This window comes from Nyctibius grandis, chromosome 5 (assembly GCF_013368605.1).
Source record: "Nyctibius grandis isolate bNycGra1 chromosome 5, bNycGra1.pri, whole genome shotgun sequence".
In the NCBI taxonomy this organism is placed as follows: Eukaryota; Metazoa; Chordata; class Aves; order Nyctibiiformes; family Nyctibiidae; genus Nyctibius; species Nyctibius grandis.
In genome coordinates this window covers 16,486,627-16,507,161 of record NC_090662.1, presented here as the reverse complement: position 1 = coordinate 16,507,161, position 20,535 = coordinate 16,486,627, and the positions used below count along the sequence as shown (strand labels likewise).

At 40.7% G+C, this 20,535-nt stretch overlaps 1 protein-coding gene across 2 annotated transcripts in view; it reads right to left on the bottom strand.

Moving 5' to 3' along the window:
- The window catches only part of PIK3CG (phosphatidylinositol-4,5-bisphosphate 3-kinase catalytic subunit gamma), a 37,162-nt gene extending 17,196 nt beyond the window's left edge, over positions 1–19,966 (bottom strand). Inside the window, exons 1-7 of one of the 2 annotated variants that reach the window (XM_068401940.1) lie at positions 19,771–19,966; positions 12,784–14,799; positions 7,687–7,752; positions 7,357–7,582; positions 3,720–3,823; positions 2,917–3,063; positions 1,627–1,717 (exon numbers count right to left, since the gene is read on the bottom strand). In XM_068401940.1, the coding sequence (XP_068258041.1) occupies positions 1,627–1,717; positions 2,917–3,063; positions 3,720–3,823; positions 7,357–7,582; positions 7,687–7,752; positions 12,784–14,787 (2,638 nt within the window). In that variant the 5' untranslated portion in view covers positions 14,788–14,799; positions 19,771–19,966. Of the gene's footprint in view, positions 1–1,626; positions 1,718–2,916; positions 3,064–3,719; positions 3,824–7,356; positions 7,583–7,686; positions 7,753–12,783; positions 14,800–16,039; positions 16,139–19,770 lie in introns of those variants that run through there. The other variant, XM_068401941.1, reaches the window with a different exon arrangement.
- Positions 19,967–20,535: the final 569 nt, after the last annotated feature.

The following is a 20,535-nucleotide window of genomic DNA, read 5'->3' as shown; positions in this document are numbered from 1 at the left end:
GAATGGGGAGTCAATTAAGAATTCATGAAAGAATAATGAAGTCTGTAACTTGAATAGAAGAATGCCAGGATCACTGGCAGAATTCCTCCACCTTCCTCCATTATTTCAATACATTAAATTGTCTTAAGATGATTTTAAACAGAATTAAATTAATCCTAAAAATCTCTCTAAAAAATTAGGTTTGCTATAACATACCTAAAGGAGAGGATAAAAACTAACCCTCCTTATAAAAAAAAACAACCCTACTAACAGTTAGTATTTTGATATATAATGTTCCATTTCCTTTATTATTAGAATTGTATCAATACAGTTTATTTAATTTTAAAACACTTATAATAGGAGAAAGGAAACTCTTTTGTGTCACACTACCACATACTTTTTCAGTGAGTTTGGGTTTTCTTCATTGCTGAGATATCTTAAAGTCAAAACAAAGGACAGTAAAAATTATATGTGGCAATGGATTTTAGAGAGGAAGTACATTACAGATACATATTAAAAAGAGTTCTTAATTTTACTGGGACTCAGTTCATTATTCTTCGATCCATAAAGCAAAATACATTGTTGAAAAACAGAAGAACTGAAAAGCTGGAGATCATGGGAGACACATAGCAATATTTATATTATCATTATTGTACCAATCCATGCAGTTACTATCATACTGCCAGTTACACCGATGACAGGAATTAACAAACTTGCTAATTTTTACACATGTTCAGACTTCAAGTAAATGGCAGAGCTGTACTTGCTCACCTGTCTCACTGACGCACTCTTTATACCAGCCAAAGCATTTTTTTCAGCACAACAGCTTCATTTGGGCATGGCCAATTTTTCTGCACTGAGGAGGCTTTCCTCCAGTCAATCATTCAAGAACTGCTCAGCAAAATTGACTCTACAGTCAATTCTGTACTATCTGGATACTAGGAAACTGTACAATGTGGCTGTGCTAGGGTACATAATATATGCAAATCCAACCACAAAGAGTCAGTTTGGAGCCATCAGGATATATAAACTGTACATCAGTTTGGCATTTCTGGATGTAACTGGACTCTTCCAGAGCTGATCAGGTTGCTCTACACACCATCACTCAGTTGTCCAGAAGCTTTGTAAGCAACTACTTGATTTCTCCCACCATGAATTCTGGAAAATAGATCACCTGCGCTGTGGGAACTAATGCCCACTGAGAAGTATTGCCTGAGCATCCTGTTGAGTAATGCTGTTGCTTCTATGTAGTATAGGGTATGAAGCTTTAGGTCAGGGAAAAAAAACATAAATGCTTTGCTATTTCAACTCTTTTCTCTATTTTATTCTTATCAACACATTAAAACACATCTTGAGTAAGTCACCCACTCTCACCAATTCTTCGTACCAAATATTGTTATTAAAGAGAAACCTGCAGCAGGACCCAAACAGCTGAACTGGCACAGGAATCACAGTCAGGTAAGCTAGTGCATCAGTTGAAGGATACCCATCAGAAGGACAGAAACTATTACTGAGACGCAACTGAAGGCTGCTCACAGCAAGTGTAATAAACTGCTATTTATCTCGGGACCACAGTTCATACTAGAATAGTTCTATATGCAGCTATGGTATTTTGAATTTCTAATCGCAGTAAGTGTGATCACATACCTATTTTGTTCCCTGTAGAAATACAACCATACGGTAACAAACAGAGGTCCAAGGACTCTGCTTCCCAAATGGATTCCATAATTCGAAGAATCTAGTAAAAACAAACGTATATGCTAAGTTATTTCAAATTATTTGGACATTACTTATTACTCACACAAATAACACTACCCAGACTTCTGAGATGGGGCTAAACTTGCTTGTCTATTTTACAGATTGAGATAAATACAGAAAGTGCATAGCCATTCAAGATTATCACTTACAGAACTAGCATTCACATTTCCTCATCTGTCCTGTGCCCACGCAATCTCTACTATTTTATAAAGTATTAATGAATATATTGTATGATTTCTACATGAGCTGAGATTGAATACATTAGCAAGTATGTCCGTTTTTTCCCATAAATATCCCCAAAAGTGCTAACAAACCAGTTTGGCAGAACAATCACTGAAATATTACTAGAGCAATGCTACCTACCAATTTCTTTTTCATTTATAACTTCACCCAATGCATAAACAAATGATAAAAATGCTTTATCAGAAAAACAGGCCATCTTGCACTAAATACAATTCCTTCTCTAGAACACCAAAATGTGAAGTATGTAAGGCACATGGAAGGAGGAAACAGGGCAACAGTATGTACTGGGTCTGGCTGGGCTGAAGTTCATGTCCTTCAGAGCAGCTGATACGGTGCTGTGGTTTAGGCTGGTGACAAAAGCAATGCTGGTAACACACTGACGGTCCAGCTATTGCTGAACAGTGTTTACACAGTGTCAAGTCTGCCTCTGTTTCTCACTCTGCCCAACTGTGAATAGATCTGGGGTGCACAAGAGGTTGGGAGGGGACACAATCAGGCAGGTGACCCAAACCAACCAAAGAAATATTCCACGCTGAATGTCATGCTCAGCAATAAAAGAGAGGAAGGGGGGTAGGTAGGTTAACCATCTTGTGCACAGGAACTGGCTGTTTTGTTTTCTTTCTCTCTTCTTCCACTTCTTCGCTTATTAAACAATTTTGGTCTCAACCCACAAGTTTTCTTGCTTTTACTCTTCCTTTCTTCTTTCCCCATCCCACCAGGGCTAACCCACAACACAGTAATATAAAAAACTGTAGTACAAGAAAGAAGATCCAGTTTTGATGTCAGCCTTGTCATACACAGTTTAAAAAACAAAAGACAACGTCATATTTCATATGGACAGTACAGATAAGGTATACATACTTCTGAAAAGTAAAACGATTTTAAAATATTTTAAAATATTCATGTTATTCATTTTATACATTTTAGCTATCATACCTGTAAAATAAGCATGTCCTGACGGAGATCGTCTCCATGTTTGAAGATTATGCCTATGGTTTCATTTGATAGAGCTGTTGGATCTGCACATTTAAACTCAAGCCAGAGGGGCTTCTTCTTAGATGCCATTACTTTACATTTTTCTATCTGTGAAAGATACATTTATTGCTAGCCATTGTACTCCAACATCAACACAACTAACTTTTTTACACACCAGCTACAGAGTACTTTACCAGCTTCCAATCAGTTATACCACATGAAACACACTAAAAGCACATGTGAGGAATGGTATTCAATTGCCACATAAAGCCTCGCTCAACTTTCACGACACTGTCCATGATGAAAGAAAAAGCATGCCTCAACTCTCTGAAGGTCTGGACCTAAACCCTAATGACAGATACGAATCAGGGTAAGACAGAGAAAGTAACTGGAGGAATAGAAACTGAATATCCCAAAGCCCCTGAAGTCAGATAAAAGAGTTTTATACAGTTATTTAATGTAAAAAAAAGTCAGTTACCTGTTTAAAACCTGTACTAAACTAATGCAAAAATCATAATTGCCATTTAATGATTAGGATTTTATGGCTTGTTGCATTTTTCTAGTGCATGGTGACATGCCATTACATTTAGAAAAATGCTAATAGCTTTGGGAACAAAAACCTACCGAGTCCATGAAATGTCATCGTATTCACAGTGAAGTAAGACCTTTAGAGATATTAGCAAAAATTTTTGCCAAATGACACATACTTGCAAATAGGCGATTTTTTTTCAAAAAGGATTTGTAGAAACTCAGAATATACTTACCACTAGGGCTCCTGCTCTTAGCCCAGGATCATATGGAACTCTAAAACTTTCTGGAAGCTTGCTGCTCTGTAGTTTTTCAAGCTTTTGTCTCAGCTGTGCAATAACTGCAATTACAAGTAAGAAAACACAATGAAATAAGAAGTTGGAAGGCAAAAAAAGTTATAGGTAATCAAACTTGTTAAGCACCATGATTTAGCTAAAAACCTCTTCCGTTTAGCTACTTTTAAAATTGCTTTCCTCAAGCATCTCCTGATCTGAGGAATGGAGAAAGACTCTTTAACATGCACTATTAATGGTCAGGGCTGTTTCAGATACCTAAAGGTCAAGTCTTCAAGCACCTCACAATTCATGTGCCCTCTACAGAGTGTTAGAAGCACTGCACAGTGCTTGGTGGTCTTCTGAAGACTCAGATTACATTAAAATGTCACCTTTCATTTAAAAAACAAAACACAGCACAACACACCAAAAAATGTTTTGCCCTTACAACTGCCAAGGAAATGTTGAACTATCTACCACAAATGCTCAGAAGGAGGCAGCATTTAAAAGCACCTTGCATTTTCTAGTATTATTTTGACCTACCTCATTGTTCTTGCAGACGGACTCATGGCTTTTGAATCCTTGGAGTCAATTATACTGTAACCATAAGGACTCCAACTATAGAGACAGTGAATTTCCTACCCTCCTAAAACTGGTTTCATAGTGCAGCCTTGTTAATCTCACATCCCAGTAAGAAGGAAATTTGCTGTACATTTATACAAACAAGAATTTTAATGTTCATATATAAACTGAATCTTTTAATTCATAAAACCTCAAGCTTCTGAATCTTCAGCCTAGAACAGTATGCATTGTACTACATATGATGCACTTTGTTCATCTCAGCTAGCAGGTGTTAGCAGCATACGGAATGCACTGGATATTACACTTCGTTAGGACAAAGACCTGAATACTGTTCTAAAAGAAATTGCAGCTACACAGCAGAGGCTGCATATAAATGTTCAAGCAATTTTGGAGATAAAAATTAAAGAGAAAAAAATTGTAATGAGAAAGCTAGACATAGACCTGGATACTTAATATACAAAATCATAAAATCATAGAATTGTACAATGGTTTGGGTTGGAAGGGACCTTTAAAGGTCATCTAGTCCAACCTCCTCCCTGCAATGAGCAGGGACATCCTCAACTTTAAGTACTGAAAGGCCGCAATAAGGTCTCCTCGGAGCCTTCTCTTCTCCAGGCTGAACAACCCCAACTCTCTCAGCCTTTCCTCATAGGAGAGGTGCACATTGCCAGCTCATGTCCAGAAAATGAAGACATTTCAAAAGTTGCTATCAAATTGAGAAAGTCAAGCCACAAGAATTACCTGAGAACTCACAGAACACAAATGTTACACTTACCCTAAAGGCTTTTAGAAAAGAACTACCGAGCAGTGACAGGTGACCAATGTGGTATCTCCTCTGGTAAAAAATAAATAAATCTGACAGCAAGATGGAGGAGCTAATAAGTGGACTTTATAATTAGACAACACCTTTCAAAAACAAACAAACAAAAAACCAAACAAAACCCCCTAGGCTGTAGTAACTTGGGTCATGAAACAGCTTTCTAAAATGTAACTATTGATTTCCTAGACAAATCTAGCTTGATTTCAGTAAGTCACCTCATTGTAATGTAATGTAATTTGAAAATTGTATGCCAACCAATTGAAGCTAGTAAAGATTAGGAATTAGCTGATTTTAAAACACAAGTGAAGGCGCTTGCTAAAACAATTTCAATTTGATCTGGCTTAAGAACAAAGCGCAACAATGCATTTTAATAGAAGAAGTAGCTGCACGGATACATTCTTGGGAGACAAATCATCTAATAGAGTGGTGATGAAAGCAGATAATCCTATACAAGCTGTAAGATTACCATTTTAAGAATTTATTTATTTATTATTACTCACTATGTTCAAATATAAGCAAAGAGATTACATGAAAAGTGAAAGAAACAGTTGACAGCATGATTGCCACTGGACTAGGATGGACCTAACAGGGAGGAATTCATTCTTTAAAAATTTCACAAATACTGGAGGAAGTAAAATATATACAAGAATTCGATGAGGCTGCATGACAGAATGAAATGAAACAGTCTGAAACATTCAGACTGAAAATATAAACAACTATGAACATTAGAAAAGATGGGGCAAAAAGAAGCAGTAAACTAATGAAGACATTTTAGGATATACATTTTTTAAAATGTAAGAAGTAGAGGGTGTCTGTAGGAAAAAATCATATCCTCAGTAACCGGAGAATAAATTAAATTAGATATAGCATTAGTATGACACTCCACAGTTTCAGGAAGCCTTATTCAGTGAAAATGTCAATTATATAAGTCATCTTTCAATCTTCTGCTGTACGTTACATACAAAGATTCTTTAACTTCAAAGCCTGGTGGGTGTTAATGTGATTGCTTTCTCTTGAAACTTTTCTTCTTTGCCCACATATCCTTCAAAGATAATGTATTATGGAAACCACTGCTGTTACAGACATGTACATCTGCAAGGCTCTAAAGTTTCTTTCCAAAACATGGGATTCTGACCAAATATATTTAGATTATAGAGCACTGTAAGATAAATTTCAGAAAGTTGTTTAGAAAGAATATTTTATATGGGGGTTCAGTAAGTCCCTTAACTGATGCTATGTGGTAACGTAACTGATATTACATTATATATTGAAGAATAAATGCATATTTCCTTCAAATTTCTTTTGAACCACCACCACAGCCACTTCTGCATAACCAGAGTGGAACGGCTTTCTGAACCGAGCGGACTTTGTGGCCTAGAACATACCAGGCTGAACACGCAGGAATAGCTGGTCTCTCTACACCTTTTAGAATTTGGATATTGTCATATATCTTCTCGCACTTGCTCCCAATATCAAGCCACTAACAGGAATGACGACAAACAGGCTTTCAAGGAAGTCGAGGGGAGCGTAAAAAAAAAGGCTGGCAAAATCCAGAGGTAAACAGGCATTGCATAACCCTACTGTGGCTTCCAAAGCAGTGCTTATAGGAACTAGAAATAACAATACCACATCTGTGTCTCACAGGACTCCTATTCAGCACATGGCAAAGCCCCAAAGATGCCCTCTGGATATTCCCTGCTGATCCATCAGATACTTTCACGGCCTAGCAGAGGCTGTACTGGACTCCTTCCCCAGTCTTCTTGCCAAGAGTCTTTTAGTGACTGCTTAGGGTAAGGCTGTGTTTCTGGGGAAGTGTAACTTTTTCTCTTCGTTTCCAGTTAATATTTGTGTCCTGGGTTGTTTATTTCTTCAGTGCCAGCATTCAGGTAAGGGTTACATACAAGAACTTAGCTGTTTCCCAGTTGCATGGTGTGAGATTCAAGACGATAAGCCAAAGCACAGGAATACACTGGGTGCCTACAACATTTACATTCTCCCCCTTTTGGGGTGGAACAAGCAAACAAACGTATTATTGGTTCAATAACTATCAACTTACACTGGCATTTTAAAATAAGTAATAATGATGCCCTTTGACGGTAATTCATCCATGAATTTTCAAAATAAACAAGTAAAATATGCTGCCTAGATTTTCACATCCGAAGAGAAAAAACAAAGGAAGAAATGCCTGTTAGCAAATACCTTGAGAAGTGACATCATACTTTTCTGCAGAAACTGATTTTATCTCCATTGTGACTTTATGCAGCAGTTCAATTACTTGAACCTGCTTCATGAAATCGTGCAGCATTGCTTTTCCACAGCCCCTAAGATAGGCTTCTAGGATGACCGCAAACCTCTGTTGGTAATGCATGGACTGGGCAATCTCGCTTCTTAAGAACCAAAACAAGAAGTGACCAATTCTTTTGTTCTAGAGGTGAAAAAGAACACTACAATCAGCATGCATTTCTTGACAAAGGGTTTTAATAATGCCAGTGACTTTAGCGTAAGTTGGCTGTATTTTGAAATACTTACTCTCAAACCCCGTTTTAGCAGAAATCTGGCTAATGCACTGTCATGATATGGCTCAAATTTCACAGCCTGAGGAATACGAACATAGAAGACATCTTAGTAACATATTTAAGATCCCGTTGCATGTATACTTTATCGATGACATCTAGAGAGCACGTTGCTGCAAGAGGAGAAAATGTGTAACCAAACAGTTCGTTTGAGGAAACAGAAGTTGAAAAAAAACAAAGCAAGGCTTCTCTGTGTCTGATTCAAGAAGCACTTTTTATTTGCAACAGGTTCTTTTCAGGTATATTATTAATGCGCCAAATAAAGTAACACAGGGAGTAGCTAACCAGCGAGACTCATCTCAGCTCATGAAGGCATGTGAACAAAGCAACATTATTCTCAGGCCATAGCAAAACCCAGCAAGATCAAAACACAGTCTGCAGTCTGACTGACACAGAGAAGTCTTGAAAAGATTAATGCAAAGGAAATAATGTACCTGTAATCATTCTTTAATGAAAACTTTCAATAAATAAAGAACTGTTTTTTGACAACTGCCACTTTGGCACTGGGACACCAGGGTTCACTGCTGGGTTCCCCAGCAAGCACGGGATACAGGAGCAGCTTCTCAGAGCACCTAATCTCAGGCATTCTGGCCTTTAGCCCCTAAATGAACCACAAAATAGAGTAAAGGCTCTGATGCACACCGTATATTAATGGAGTACAATTAAGAGGAAGACTTCACCAGAGCTTTTTTTTTAACAACTCCGTGAGCACAGATGTATTGTTTCTCTTGCAACAGCCGCTCCCCTCCACCCAAGCCCACAGATATTTCCAAGCTACTGCCAAAAAAGGGTGGAAACAAAAAGTCAACAACTTTTTTTAAGTGTCCAACCCCCCCCATCCCAATAACCAAGTGAACTGGTCTACCAGAAAACTATCACACTTCCAGGTACTGGGCTGTGCCAGGGAACTTGTCCACTTCAAGTGTTTTTTCCAGAAGCTTCTTTCCTGTTGCTTGAGGGACTAAAGTTTATAGGTTTGTATTAAGATTAATTGAGGAAAAAAGATATGCACGTATATCCCATGGCAAGAGAAAAAGAAATAAGAAGGATACGATCTCTGGAACAGAGTCACAACATCTCTGCCGTGGACTGAGGGAGTTGATGAATGGCTTCAGGTTCTGGAAATAGAGAGCCAGGAAGTGGCATATAGGGAGATTAAGGGAAAAAAAAAGGGATGTGCAGAGAGCTGGGTGCATGTAGTACGCTCAGCTTTCAGAAGCAACAAAGTATGCAAACCTCTAGCGATAGTTATTCAACAGAATATAATGGCTCTTTCAAGATCACTGTGGTCTGCAGCTTGCAAAGGAGCAACCAAGCCATCACCAGAGGTCTACTAAATTCATCAAACAAATCACAGGGTTTATAAACTTTTAAAAGTACTGTGGCACACAGCTGTATTTTTTATTATTAAAATATCAATACTATTTCTGAGGTGTAAATCATACTGTGGCTTTATTCAACAGAAAAAAAAAAAATATTGAGCTTTTCAGTCAACCTTCTAGAATGAACCAACTTACAAAAATGCTACAAAGACTTGTCCTTTCCAGCTGCTGGCTAAGAGACAGACAAGAAAGCCAAGCACCAGACTTGCCCTTCTACAGCATCATAATTCTGCAAGAACTGTCTTGACCATCTCTGCAATACTGTTTTATTTCCCCAAGCAACACCATCTTATTTAGGAAAGATAATGAGAAGTCACAAACATAAACTGATTTTAAAATATACAGATCATTTTACTTTGTGTATGAGATTATGAGGTATGAGAGATTTTTAATAAAAATTAATTTTAACTGCAATAAGGCACCCAAAAGCAATATTACATAAATTCAAATAGATTTGCTTACAGTTCCAAGAAAGCCTATTAAAAACCTCATTCTGGTATATACTTTGCTGAATGTTCTCAATGCATATCCCTGAAAAACAATTTGAGAATGAAATACAGCCAAACAACTGGCCATTGCTTCAAAACAAAACATCCTTATATAAAGGTTGCAAATACATTTTAACATAAAAGAATATTATAAAAACATATTATGAGCATCCTCATTATGCTTATGTTTTAGAAATAATTATTTTAAAAAGTCAATCCCATTTTTCTTTTTTCTTCACGAAGTCAAATATCAACATTTGAACAACAATAAAAGCTAGCCATTAAAAAACATCTGCTGGCACTTCATCAGGTCACTGCATGTACCTTTGCCTTGTCAATTCAGCAGAAGAGGAGCTTTACTCACTGCCATATACAAGCAGCACAGTTGTTGGTGTTTGGTTTACAATGGATTTTGTTGTATTTTAACTATCCTATCCATGTTTTATCAACTGCACAGAGAACAACAGACCTTTATAGGAAACGCAATAGGTTTACTTATGGCATGGCTGCTTCTATTTGAGATAAATCTGGGGGGAAATAAAATGTTTGTTTTCTAACTCTACTGGAAGGTAAAATGGGAATATCCTGTGCAGAGTGAAATAAGCCATAAAGCTTTCATGAAGCATGTGAAAAATGATGACCGTTTGCAGAAGAGACATCTCAGATACGTCCATTAGAGCAGAGGAATGGTGCTCATCCATTCTCTGAAATATGTGGATTTTCAAATACACTGTGGTACCAATATCTTGCTGCAGGACGCTGACCGCCTATGCTCTGTTGTTAGCCAAGGAAGGAAAGACAAGGAAGCAGCAGACAGGTAAAAGTTGGGATCTAGAATTTTTTTCCTTTTTAGGGATGGCAATTTTTAAATTTCTTACTACATCTCTTCCTAAAAATTACACAGCAAAGTTAAGCTACTATGATTTTATGCTACAGTAATTTAATTTACTGTTAGAGTTATTCTTTTTAAAACTCTCCAGATTTGTACTTCTTGAAAACAAATAATTTCAAAACCAAGTGGAAGAAAAACAGTATTTCCCCCATTCTCTCAGGCACTTTGATATAAACCAATCACCATCCCAAACCCCTAATTTGGATACAAAAGCGAATAAAATTGCTGAGCCACATGTAGATAGCAAAAGCTCACCAGCCAAGCATATATATAGCAGCAGCTACGTGGGAGGCCCAATGAGGTAACTGTAGCGACTCCTTTGGTTAATGCAGAAGTGCATAAATATTGCCTGGGGAGCCTAATCTTCAGACAAGCAAAGACAAGGCTAAAGAGGCCTTGTTTAAAGCACTACTGATGCACAGCAAAATCTGAAATACTAACTTCACTTTCCTGGGAACCTGGGCTCTCTCTGAACTCACAGAAATTAAAAGCCTCATCCCGCAGCTTCCCTGGCTGCAGCAGTTCCTTTTTTTTTTTTTTTTTTTAAATGTTGAATGCCAATTTTGTCCTCTGATTCTTTGAAAAAAAGTCTTTCCTGCTCTGCAGGGCGACAGCCTTTGCGCACAAACCAGAGCCCTGTTGGCTGTGGGAACCTTGGGGAGTTGCCTTGCTTCAGGGGACGCGTTTACCAGGAAGAACCACAGGGTTACACCTTTCACCAGCCATCAGACGTGACTTTGCCACTGACAGGTTGCCCAGCTCTGGCACTGCCTTGCAACAAAGCAAACAAGCCAATTTTCTTGTTGTCAAGGTTTAAAGCTGGGCTGGCTATTAAATGGATGGCAGATGCTCTCTATTAATCCAGAAGGGGGAAGGAAAAGAGAAAAGGGAGAGAGACTTATGCGTTGGAAAGTTAAAATAGTTTTAATAAACCACAACAATGAAAAAGAGTAGAATAATAATAATGGAAATTATTAAATATATACAAATATATACAAAACCAAGATCGAGCTCCCCCGATGACGATCACGTCACCCCCCAGCACTGCAGGGCAGGCTCCAAAAAGTCCCAAACTGGACTCAGTGACCGACGGGAACTGGATTCAGGAACGCACAGATTGGGATCAAGGGCAGGAGAAAAAGGGACAGAGTCCTCTTCGGATGTCGGCCATAGTAGAAGAGCGGGTGACCCTCGTGATCCCTCAGCTTTAAAGTGAGAATGGCGTGTATGGGATGGAATACCTCGGTCAATTTTGGGTCACCTGTCCTGTCCTCTCCTCCCCGCAAGTATGACTCTTTTATGGCCTTTCATTTGTGGACCATAACAAACTTAGCAGTGACCTTGGTTTCTCTAGGAATAAGTATAAGCAAGAGCCTTTCTGCATAACATCCCTACCGTTACCTTAGTAATAATGATAAACTTGAAGCGTTATCAGTCCTAGATGCTGGCACTGTCTGAAAAACGTAGTCAGCTTCAGAAAGTGCAGTTATTTAGAAGAAACTTAACTGAAAGGAAAAAAACACTGAAAGGAAAATTGGTTCTGTCCTAATCCAAACCAGGACACTTGTATAACTGATATAAACCTTCCTGACGTTTCATCTGGCAGATCCGCGCACAAAGTGCTTCAGATCGATACAGCGGTGATTCACTGCCACTAAAAACATAATTTTTCACCCAACTTCCCAGAATGAATTAATCTTATTATGGAGTCCTAGTGACACTTTATTTACTTTTTAAAAATTTTTGGAAGCTTCTAGATAAATTTGGTCCCCTTAACAAGACTGAAGTCATTGCAACATACTATGTAACTACACTGTTATTTTTGACCTAAAACCCAACTCCAGATTTTCCGCCAGGCTTTGCCTGTGTCAACAGCTGCCTTTACTTTCTTTCTGTCTACACTCTTTCTAAACTACTGGTAAAGCCCGTCAACAATTCTTCAGTGCTGTGTGATTCAAACCTGACATGAACAGGATTAGAGACAGCATAGTTAGGATTTGTTCCCTTTATAGCTGTGCTAGTGTTGACAATTTCCAGAAAAACACACTACTGTAAATGCAAGTCGCAAATTGTAAGACACAAGGAAACAGCAACACAAAAATAACAACATAGGCAAAAGGTGAAACATAGAAAGTGTCTTTTGGGGTAATTTGGTTACTACCACTGCTTTGACTAAATACTGAAAACTTCAAAACCAGGGATTACTAACTAGACCTACTAAGATGTGAATGATGTTGGGGTAATGCAAATATTCCCAGAAGGCATAGCTGAAGAATTCAAATACACCTTACCTGCACAAGCTGTAAAAGATAATGAAGAACATCATCATCTTCTAAACTTTCCAGTTTTTGAACTGCCATCGCTCGGACATTTTCATCTGAAAAGTTACAGTCCAGAAGTTGCATTGTGAGTCCAACATCTAAAGTGCTTTGATCCCAAACCTCCTTTTTAGCTAGCAACTGGTATGTTTTGGCCACTATTTCTTGTTGTCCCCATTTCACAGAGCTAAGCAGCTTAGGATATGCCTTGGGGTGCTTTATGCTTTCATATCTAAAGTGCCACAACAGTTCTTTGTCCTCAGGAGAAAGTGGATTAAGTGGGTCAGTTGCTATGATCTCTTCAAGTTGCTTGCGAAGCTGGTTGGGCATTTCAGCTCGTGTCCTATCCCCTTGGGGGTCTGATGTTATCCTGTGCTTGGGCAAGGCAATTGGGTGACAGTATTTGTCGAGCACAATAGAGATAGCCATTGAGTTTTCTTTATCCGGGTTAGTTGCTGATGTGAGTTTGTCTGCATTGATACTTCCTTGTTCTTCTCCCTTGCCTGGAATTTTCCACATGTGGAGCACATACTCCCCACTTCGTAGCAAGAAACGGTGATCTATCAACAAAAGATTTACATAATAGAGAAGCTGAGTTTTGCATTTTGAATCAGAGTTGGGGGATTCATGTGACTGATGGTTCGTCTTTGTGGACAGTCCCTGTGCTTTGCCGCAGTATATCTGAAGATTCAGGAGTGCTCCTTTAGGCAAATCCTTGATTTTGATATCAAACTCCAACCAAATGTTCCACAGAACCTCCTCAGTAAAAGGCTTCGATGAAGTCCTCCTCTGTGAAAGGAGTTGCTGCCCATGTTGAATGTTAGCCTCCACAAACACAGTAAGATCAGTATTTCTCGGTAAAACTGGGATATCAATGCCAATTATTTTCACCCTAAATTTCCTATTACAATCCCACAAAGAGATAGTGAAGACTCTCTCATGATCTTTTCCATCTACTGTCAACTGTTCGTGATACCCTGTAACTCCTGTACAGTCATCCACCAAGGGCCACTCTTCCTTCTGAACCTCATCCTCATTTGGGTCAGGGGGATTGTCTAAGACAAGGTGGATTTCTTCCCCGTTCTTAAGGCACTGTCTTATCCAGTGAAAATCTTTGATTGGTGTCTCTCCAGTAATGTACTCATCTCTGCCACAAATCCTAAGAACAAAATCCAGTTCACTATGATCTTCAGGAATGTCCATCAAAGACTTTTTCTTTGCCATTTTTGTGAAAAAGCTGTGGAGAATCATATCCGGAGTGTCGTCTATTGACACTTTAATTTTTTGGCTAGTTGTTCCTCTATGTATGATTATGAAAATGTTATTATTAGTGATCTTTTTAAATAAATATTCTGGGAGTGGCTTAGAGGTAGTCCATGGGTGCATTGCATACAATTTAGGATCTCTACAGGCTACCTCTATCATTCGTGGAGTGACTAATCTGCGACGGGTAAATTCTAGTTCATCATCATGCACGTTGCTTACATCAGTGACATCATAACCAATTAAATCGTTAAGTTGCTGCTGAAATTCCTGAACTTCTTCTGATGGTTTTTGTTTCTGGACAACATAGATCCTGCCTACCTTTTTCTGTAACACTTTCCAGTACAGTATGCAGTCCAATGTCTGTAATACTTGATGTTTATCATAAATTTCATACCATTGCCCTTTCTTCTGATACTGCAGAATAAATTGATCCGGGGTGAATGCGTGGTAGAAGTCTGTGGTTTGACTCATCTCTATTGCACGCATCCAAATCTGTGCCTTCATTTGCTCAACCGTACAGTTGCCAGCTATTTCAAGTAACATCATTTCCGGTACTTTAGTATGTTTATTGCTTGTAGGTAAAATGAACTCAATGGATATCAGTTCCATTGACGACAAATTACTCGATGTACAATGAGGTTTCATTCTTCTTCTCCTTCGTTTGTTTTCCTCTCTCATAACAACGGGCTGTTCATAATCCCCCAACTCCATGCCAGAAGAAATCTACAAAAACATACAAATACTTGATTACTTTCTCATTTCCATTTTTCTTTACTCTTATTTTATAAATCTTCTTAATTAAAATCACAGGCCAGTCAGAATCCTGCTATGTATACGCTTTTTGTATTTCCCCTTCTTCTTGATTTCTAGTCATAAATACTTGATTTACATAAACCACCTCAGACTTCATCTATTCAATTCAATATCAAATATCTATATAAAAATCAACCCTCCAATGATTAGTTAATTAAAACAGAGCTTCTAAACAGCCCTTCCAGATTTCACTGGGGATAAGCAGTCTGACTATATATTTCCTCCATACTGATTTGTTCTTGCTTCTATTTGATCAAGCACTGATTCTTCTGCTGCCTCATCTGTTTCGATGCTGGTGATAGTAACGTAAGTGGATTTTCATAGAAGTCAAAAGACACGCTACTGTGTACGAGCAGAACATGATCCCGCTGAGCTCCAGGAATGACAGAAAGTAACAAACCAAGCAATTCATTTGCAGACTGGACAGAGGTGAGTCTATTCCCATTTTCCTCTGCCTCTCTTTTTAGTGATGAGGAATAAGGAGTTACGCCAAAAAAAGCCCTTAGGATTCAAAAGTAAGGGGTTACTTCTGAAGACAGATATTTAATGTGCATCTAAATTCAAGCCTAGCATCTGTAGATGTGCTTCTTTTAAATAAAACAATTCATCAGACTGATAACATCCATCCTTTTAAAAAGTAAACACTCCCAGTATAAACTATTAGTTTGTTACAGAAGAAAAAACTCCCAACCTGATGCCACTTTATTACCCTATACATCAAATCACACTTAAGACACCTGTAAAACAACTCTGAACACAAGTAGCCTACCTTATCAGCTTTCAGTCAACAAAAAATGTTGTTGCTCACAGTTAATCTCCATTGAATAATATTAAAGTGGAAATTATCCACCGAGAGCTTGGAAGAGGAAGGCTGTGCTGGTTGAGCGTGCTCACACAAGCTAAGTTACAGCAACATACTGAACTTCTTTTCCAGAAAACACTTTTTACACATAAAATCTCTCTCTAATTGCTGGAAGAACTAAAACCAATGTAATCATGTCTTAGCAGATAACAAAACAGGAGGATACAAATATAAAAGTTTAAACTGAAACAACACAGCATGCTAACTAAAACTCTTTTTTCAAGTTCCGGAAAGCAACGACTGTGGACTCACCACCTCTGTAATTGACAAAGCACAAGGAAATATTACCTGCTTATAAAATAAAGGCTGAATTGCTGAAGACGATTCATTTGTTTAACTTCTGAAGTTCCTATTTTTTTAACGGAAGATCATTCACACAAAAATTTTCTTTGTTTAAGCTGTTCTGCTTTTCTTGCTCGCCCTCATATCCAGATGCAAAGGAAGTGCTGCACTTACCAGGAAGGAAGTTTTAACCAAGTTGATTATACATATGATTGCTCATTTAAAAAAAAACTCAGAATGCTTTTCCTGTTACGACAGTAAAAATACACTAACAGTACACCAATTTAATTTTAACACACATGCATAGAAGACAAGCTTAAAGCCTTTTAAAAATAGTTAAGAGTAATCAGGCAATAAAACTAATGAACCCAAATAAAACATTTTAAAATCAATACATTTTGGAGAGCCTAACTACTTTATAAAAGAGTTAAATAAAAATACTAGATGAAAGACAACTAAATCTGCAATGTTTCCTTATTTTTATTTTCATGGTGATAACCCTTTGAGAACTCCCAATTTAAAATCGTTATGAGATTTTTAGGCCAGTCTCCATACAGGCATCACATGGAGATGGTATCTGCCAAGGAACAGGCTGCCCAGAGAGGTTGTGGAGTCTCCTTCTCTGGAGACATTCAAAACCCGCCTGGATGCGTTCCTGTGTGATATGGTCTAGGCAATCCTGCCCCGGCAGGGGGATTGGACCAGATGATCTTTCAAGGTCCCTTCCAATCCCTAACATTCTGTGATTCTGTGATTCTGTGATCTCCTGCTAAGCTATTCTAGCACTACTCCATTCATCAAGACCATCCAGACAATCAAAGGCAGCATCTCTACCTCATGCAGCAGAGAACTACCCTGTACACTGCTCCACGCATGTAATTGTTTGACACTTTCATCCACTTCAAAAGACAGGTAGAGCAATATTGTGAAAGGGTCAGATATTCCCCCACAAACTGCATCAGATACAATGCAAAATGCATGACACTTGTGTAACTGCCCATACAAGACTGTCTCTTCTCCCACATTCATTTGGGCTGTGACCTGTCATGTCTAGTCCAGTTCAGTCCAATCTCCATCTCCACTTCAGCTCTGACCCCTTTTCATCAGCTTCAGAAGCCAGTTCTTGGAGAGACGATTGTCTCTAATTTGTCTCTGCAATGACAGACACAAAAGTGTCCCCATTCTCAGGGTGACACCAAATTGTATCTATTTGCTGCTAATCCATGTGTAGGCATGGCAAAACTGTATTTCCTCATGCATATGCATCAGAAAACTCTGACGTTTATAATGGAAAATAATTTAAAATAACTTCTTAAAACCTTTGTCATGCCTAAGCATTACTTACAGTATTGACATTTCTATACGCCTACAGCAACACCACCACAAAAAAATTTAAAAAATTCACTTTTTTATTTCTAATTCTAATGAGCCTCATCAACTCCAAATTTCCCTGTATTAGGAGAGCTGTCCTACCACTGGTCCACAAATCCTGATGGGGTGTGATGGAACAGGAGGAGGTGGGCCTGTAAAAGGTAACTAAGACAAGCAAACAGGCTTGCCTTTGTCTCCAGTCGTGTTCCTATCTCATCACTCAGGTCAGCAAACTGATCACAACAAGAACAACAAAAAAATTTGGTTAATTTTCAGCTGGATCAATTCCTTGATCTGACTCATCACTTGCAGGAGTGGTAGGGCAGGGTAGGAAAGCAAAGGGGAACGGAATAGAGCCAGCGCAGTTTAGGGTGACTGAGACCGAAACATAATTCACAGCAGGATTAGGAGATAAATTCATGAGTAAACTTGTTAAATGATTTGAAAACGCTTGCTGAAAGATGCCTTAAAAAGACAATGTGGTATTAAAATTAATTACTTCATATCTTCTGCTACAAAAAATTCAAACTATCTATCTGTCAAACTTCACTGTTTTGTTAGGACTGTGAGTTTTACCACAGTTACTTATTTTTCATCAGTTATTTTTATGCTTATGCTATATTAGTTCCTGCTTCTGGTTTCACCATGTGAAAACCTTATTTTAAAATATTCTTTTCACTTTAGTGTGAACTCTTTCCCAGACAACATAACCTGCAAGAAAACAGGCACTCTTTATTGGAGTAAGAATTACCTCGTGCACACATTATGCAAATATAATAACAATGCGTTTACATTCACAGTTTCAGATAAAGTTAACTTTAAAGATAAATTAAAAAAAAAACAAAACAAAACTACCATGACATGACCCAAAGTTTTACAAGCAGCATACATCTACTTGCCAGCATTGTCCTGTAGCAGGCGACCACTGCATTTGCTGGATAGGAGTACAATATATCTTCCCTACATCGATGAAGATACAGTGTTGAACTATGCAGGCAAGATACAGAACTAACATGTTAAGCATGAACTCATCAACAAAACCCACTTTGCTCAGTGCTTTTGTCAAATCCTCTAGCAACTACTAGCTCTCATAGAAATTAAATCAGTGCAGGTTCCCATTAGCAAGTAAACTTCACAGATAATATAGTCACATTCTTCATCAAAAAGTATGGTAATCAGCAGATACAGCTCAACATCTCGGTCAGGAGGTTGTTGAGTCAACCAGACTGCTGTTAGGGCTGTATTATTTTCAGGACCCCCCTGCCTTCACTACAGACCTCTGCATATTTTGGTTTCTACACGACATATCTATTTCGGGGTGCTTCTGGAACAAACAGTAACTTCTAGCTGGTTCTAGAATTTTACCTAAGAATTTTGGAAAAGTTCTTGTTAACCGCAGTTATACAAGTGATGGGCGATCTACCTTCAAACCAACACTTCATGGAGTTTGAAAACATGGAGATTGCAGCTACAGCTCCCGCAGGGACACGCTAACTATTTGGACACTGCCTGTCCTTTCGACTTGTGCCTGGTTTTCAAGTACTGATCATTAACGGTGTGCTCTGATCTACACTGACAATCAACTGCCAAATGCCCTCAGCTATTACTTCAGACGATTTATGGTGGGTGAAGGTTTTATGGTCTATATGTACCAGATAGACACAAGAGGTTATTTGTTGGATGAGGAAATACAGTTACTGTTTAAAAGCCGTGTTGTAGCAGAGCTGACTCATAGATCTTAAGACCAGAGGGAACTGCTACCACTGTCTGGTGTGATCCCTCACTTTGCATTGTTTTAGTCAACATACTAACAGTTTCCTCAGCAGGTTTTGCATCAAACCTGTAACTCTCGCTTGGGCCAGGATGTGAGCCGAGGCCAAGGCCGCGAGGAGCGCAGGGCCGGGCAGCACGCGGGGGGTCAGCAGTGCTGGCCCCGGGCAGTCACACACGCCCTGCTGGCAAGGGGGCTCGGGGCGAAGCGCTTCGCCTGCGCCAAGCGCGGCAGACGCGGCGGGGAGCAGCGGGCCGGGGCTGCCTCCCTCCCCCGGCCCACCAGCCGGGCCCGCCCTGTCCGCCCGCCGCCCCGAGATGGCGGCCGGGGCCGCGCCGCCCGCGGGAACAGCAGCGGAGTCGCCGCCGCACGAGGGCAAACCTCGCCGCGCCCGGCTCGGCGGGAGCCGGGGGCCGCGGCCAGCCTGCTGCAGGCGGGCCTGCCCACCGCCACCGCGGGGAGCCGGGCCGCGCCGCCCCGGCCCTGAGCCCCCGCCGCCACCTGCGAGCCCGGGCCTCGGGCAGGGCCGGGCAGCGCCGGCCTGGGGCAGGGTCTGCCGGCGACCCCCGCCAGCCCCCGCGACGGAGCTACTCACCGCAGCGGAGCGGCCGCAGCCGCGGCGCCGGCCCCGGCTCCGGACAGGTGTTTTCCTCAGCAGGAAGCAGAGCGGGCTGGGGGCCGGAGGGGAGGCTCCATGGCCGGCGGTAGGCAGCTCCGGAGCCGCCGCCAATCACACGCCGGGCAAAGAGGGAACCGGCTGTGGGGCCTCCCCGCCCCGCTCGGCCGCCGCCGCTGCCCGGCCCCGCCGCGGCCCCGGGGCGCCGGGCCCCAGCCCTCGCCGCTGCGCCCGGCCGTCGCTGCGGCCCGTCGAGCCGGGCGCCGGGGCCGGGCCCCTTCCCCCGACCGAGGCGGGGGCCCGGGGAAGGGGCCGGCGCTGGGCCTGAGGAGCGCGGTGCTCGGCCTTGCCGCCGGGAGGCAGCGGGCAGCCCTGCCGCGGTGCGGGACCCCTTGGCCCGTACGGCCGCATCAGCCGGAGTGGGGACATACCCACTCTTAGGGTAAAGCACCACAGCCTTAGTGTGGTTCAGTGCCCTGCACAAGGCACGCAGGACCTGTCCTGGTGTCCGTACAGGCAGCAGAACCTGTCTGGAAGCAGCTTCCAGAGGTGTTCACTGCCCAGAGGCACACCCGCAGGCTGCTGCTGAGCGGCCACCGCTTCGGCAATGCCAGCAGCGAGAGCCAGGGCTGCCCGGCCAGGCCCGTGCTGGCCGCTGCTGACAGCTCGTCCAGCCCCATGTGCTGAGGCAAGGACAGAGTTAGTTTGTCTAAGCTGTCCTCAAAAACCCCTGGAGATGGCAAT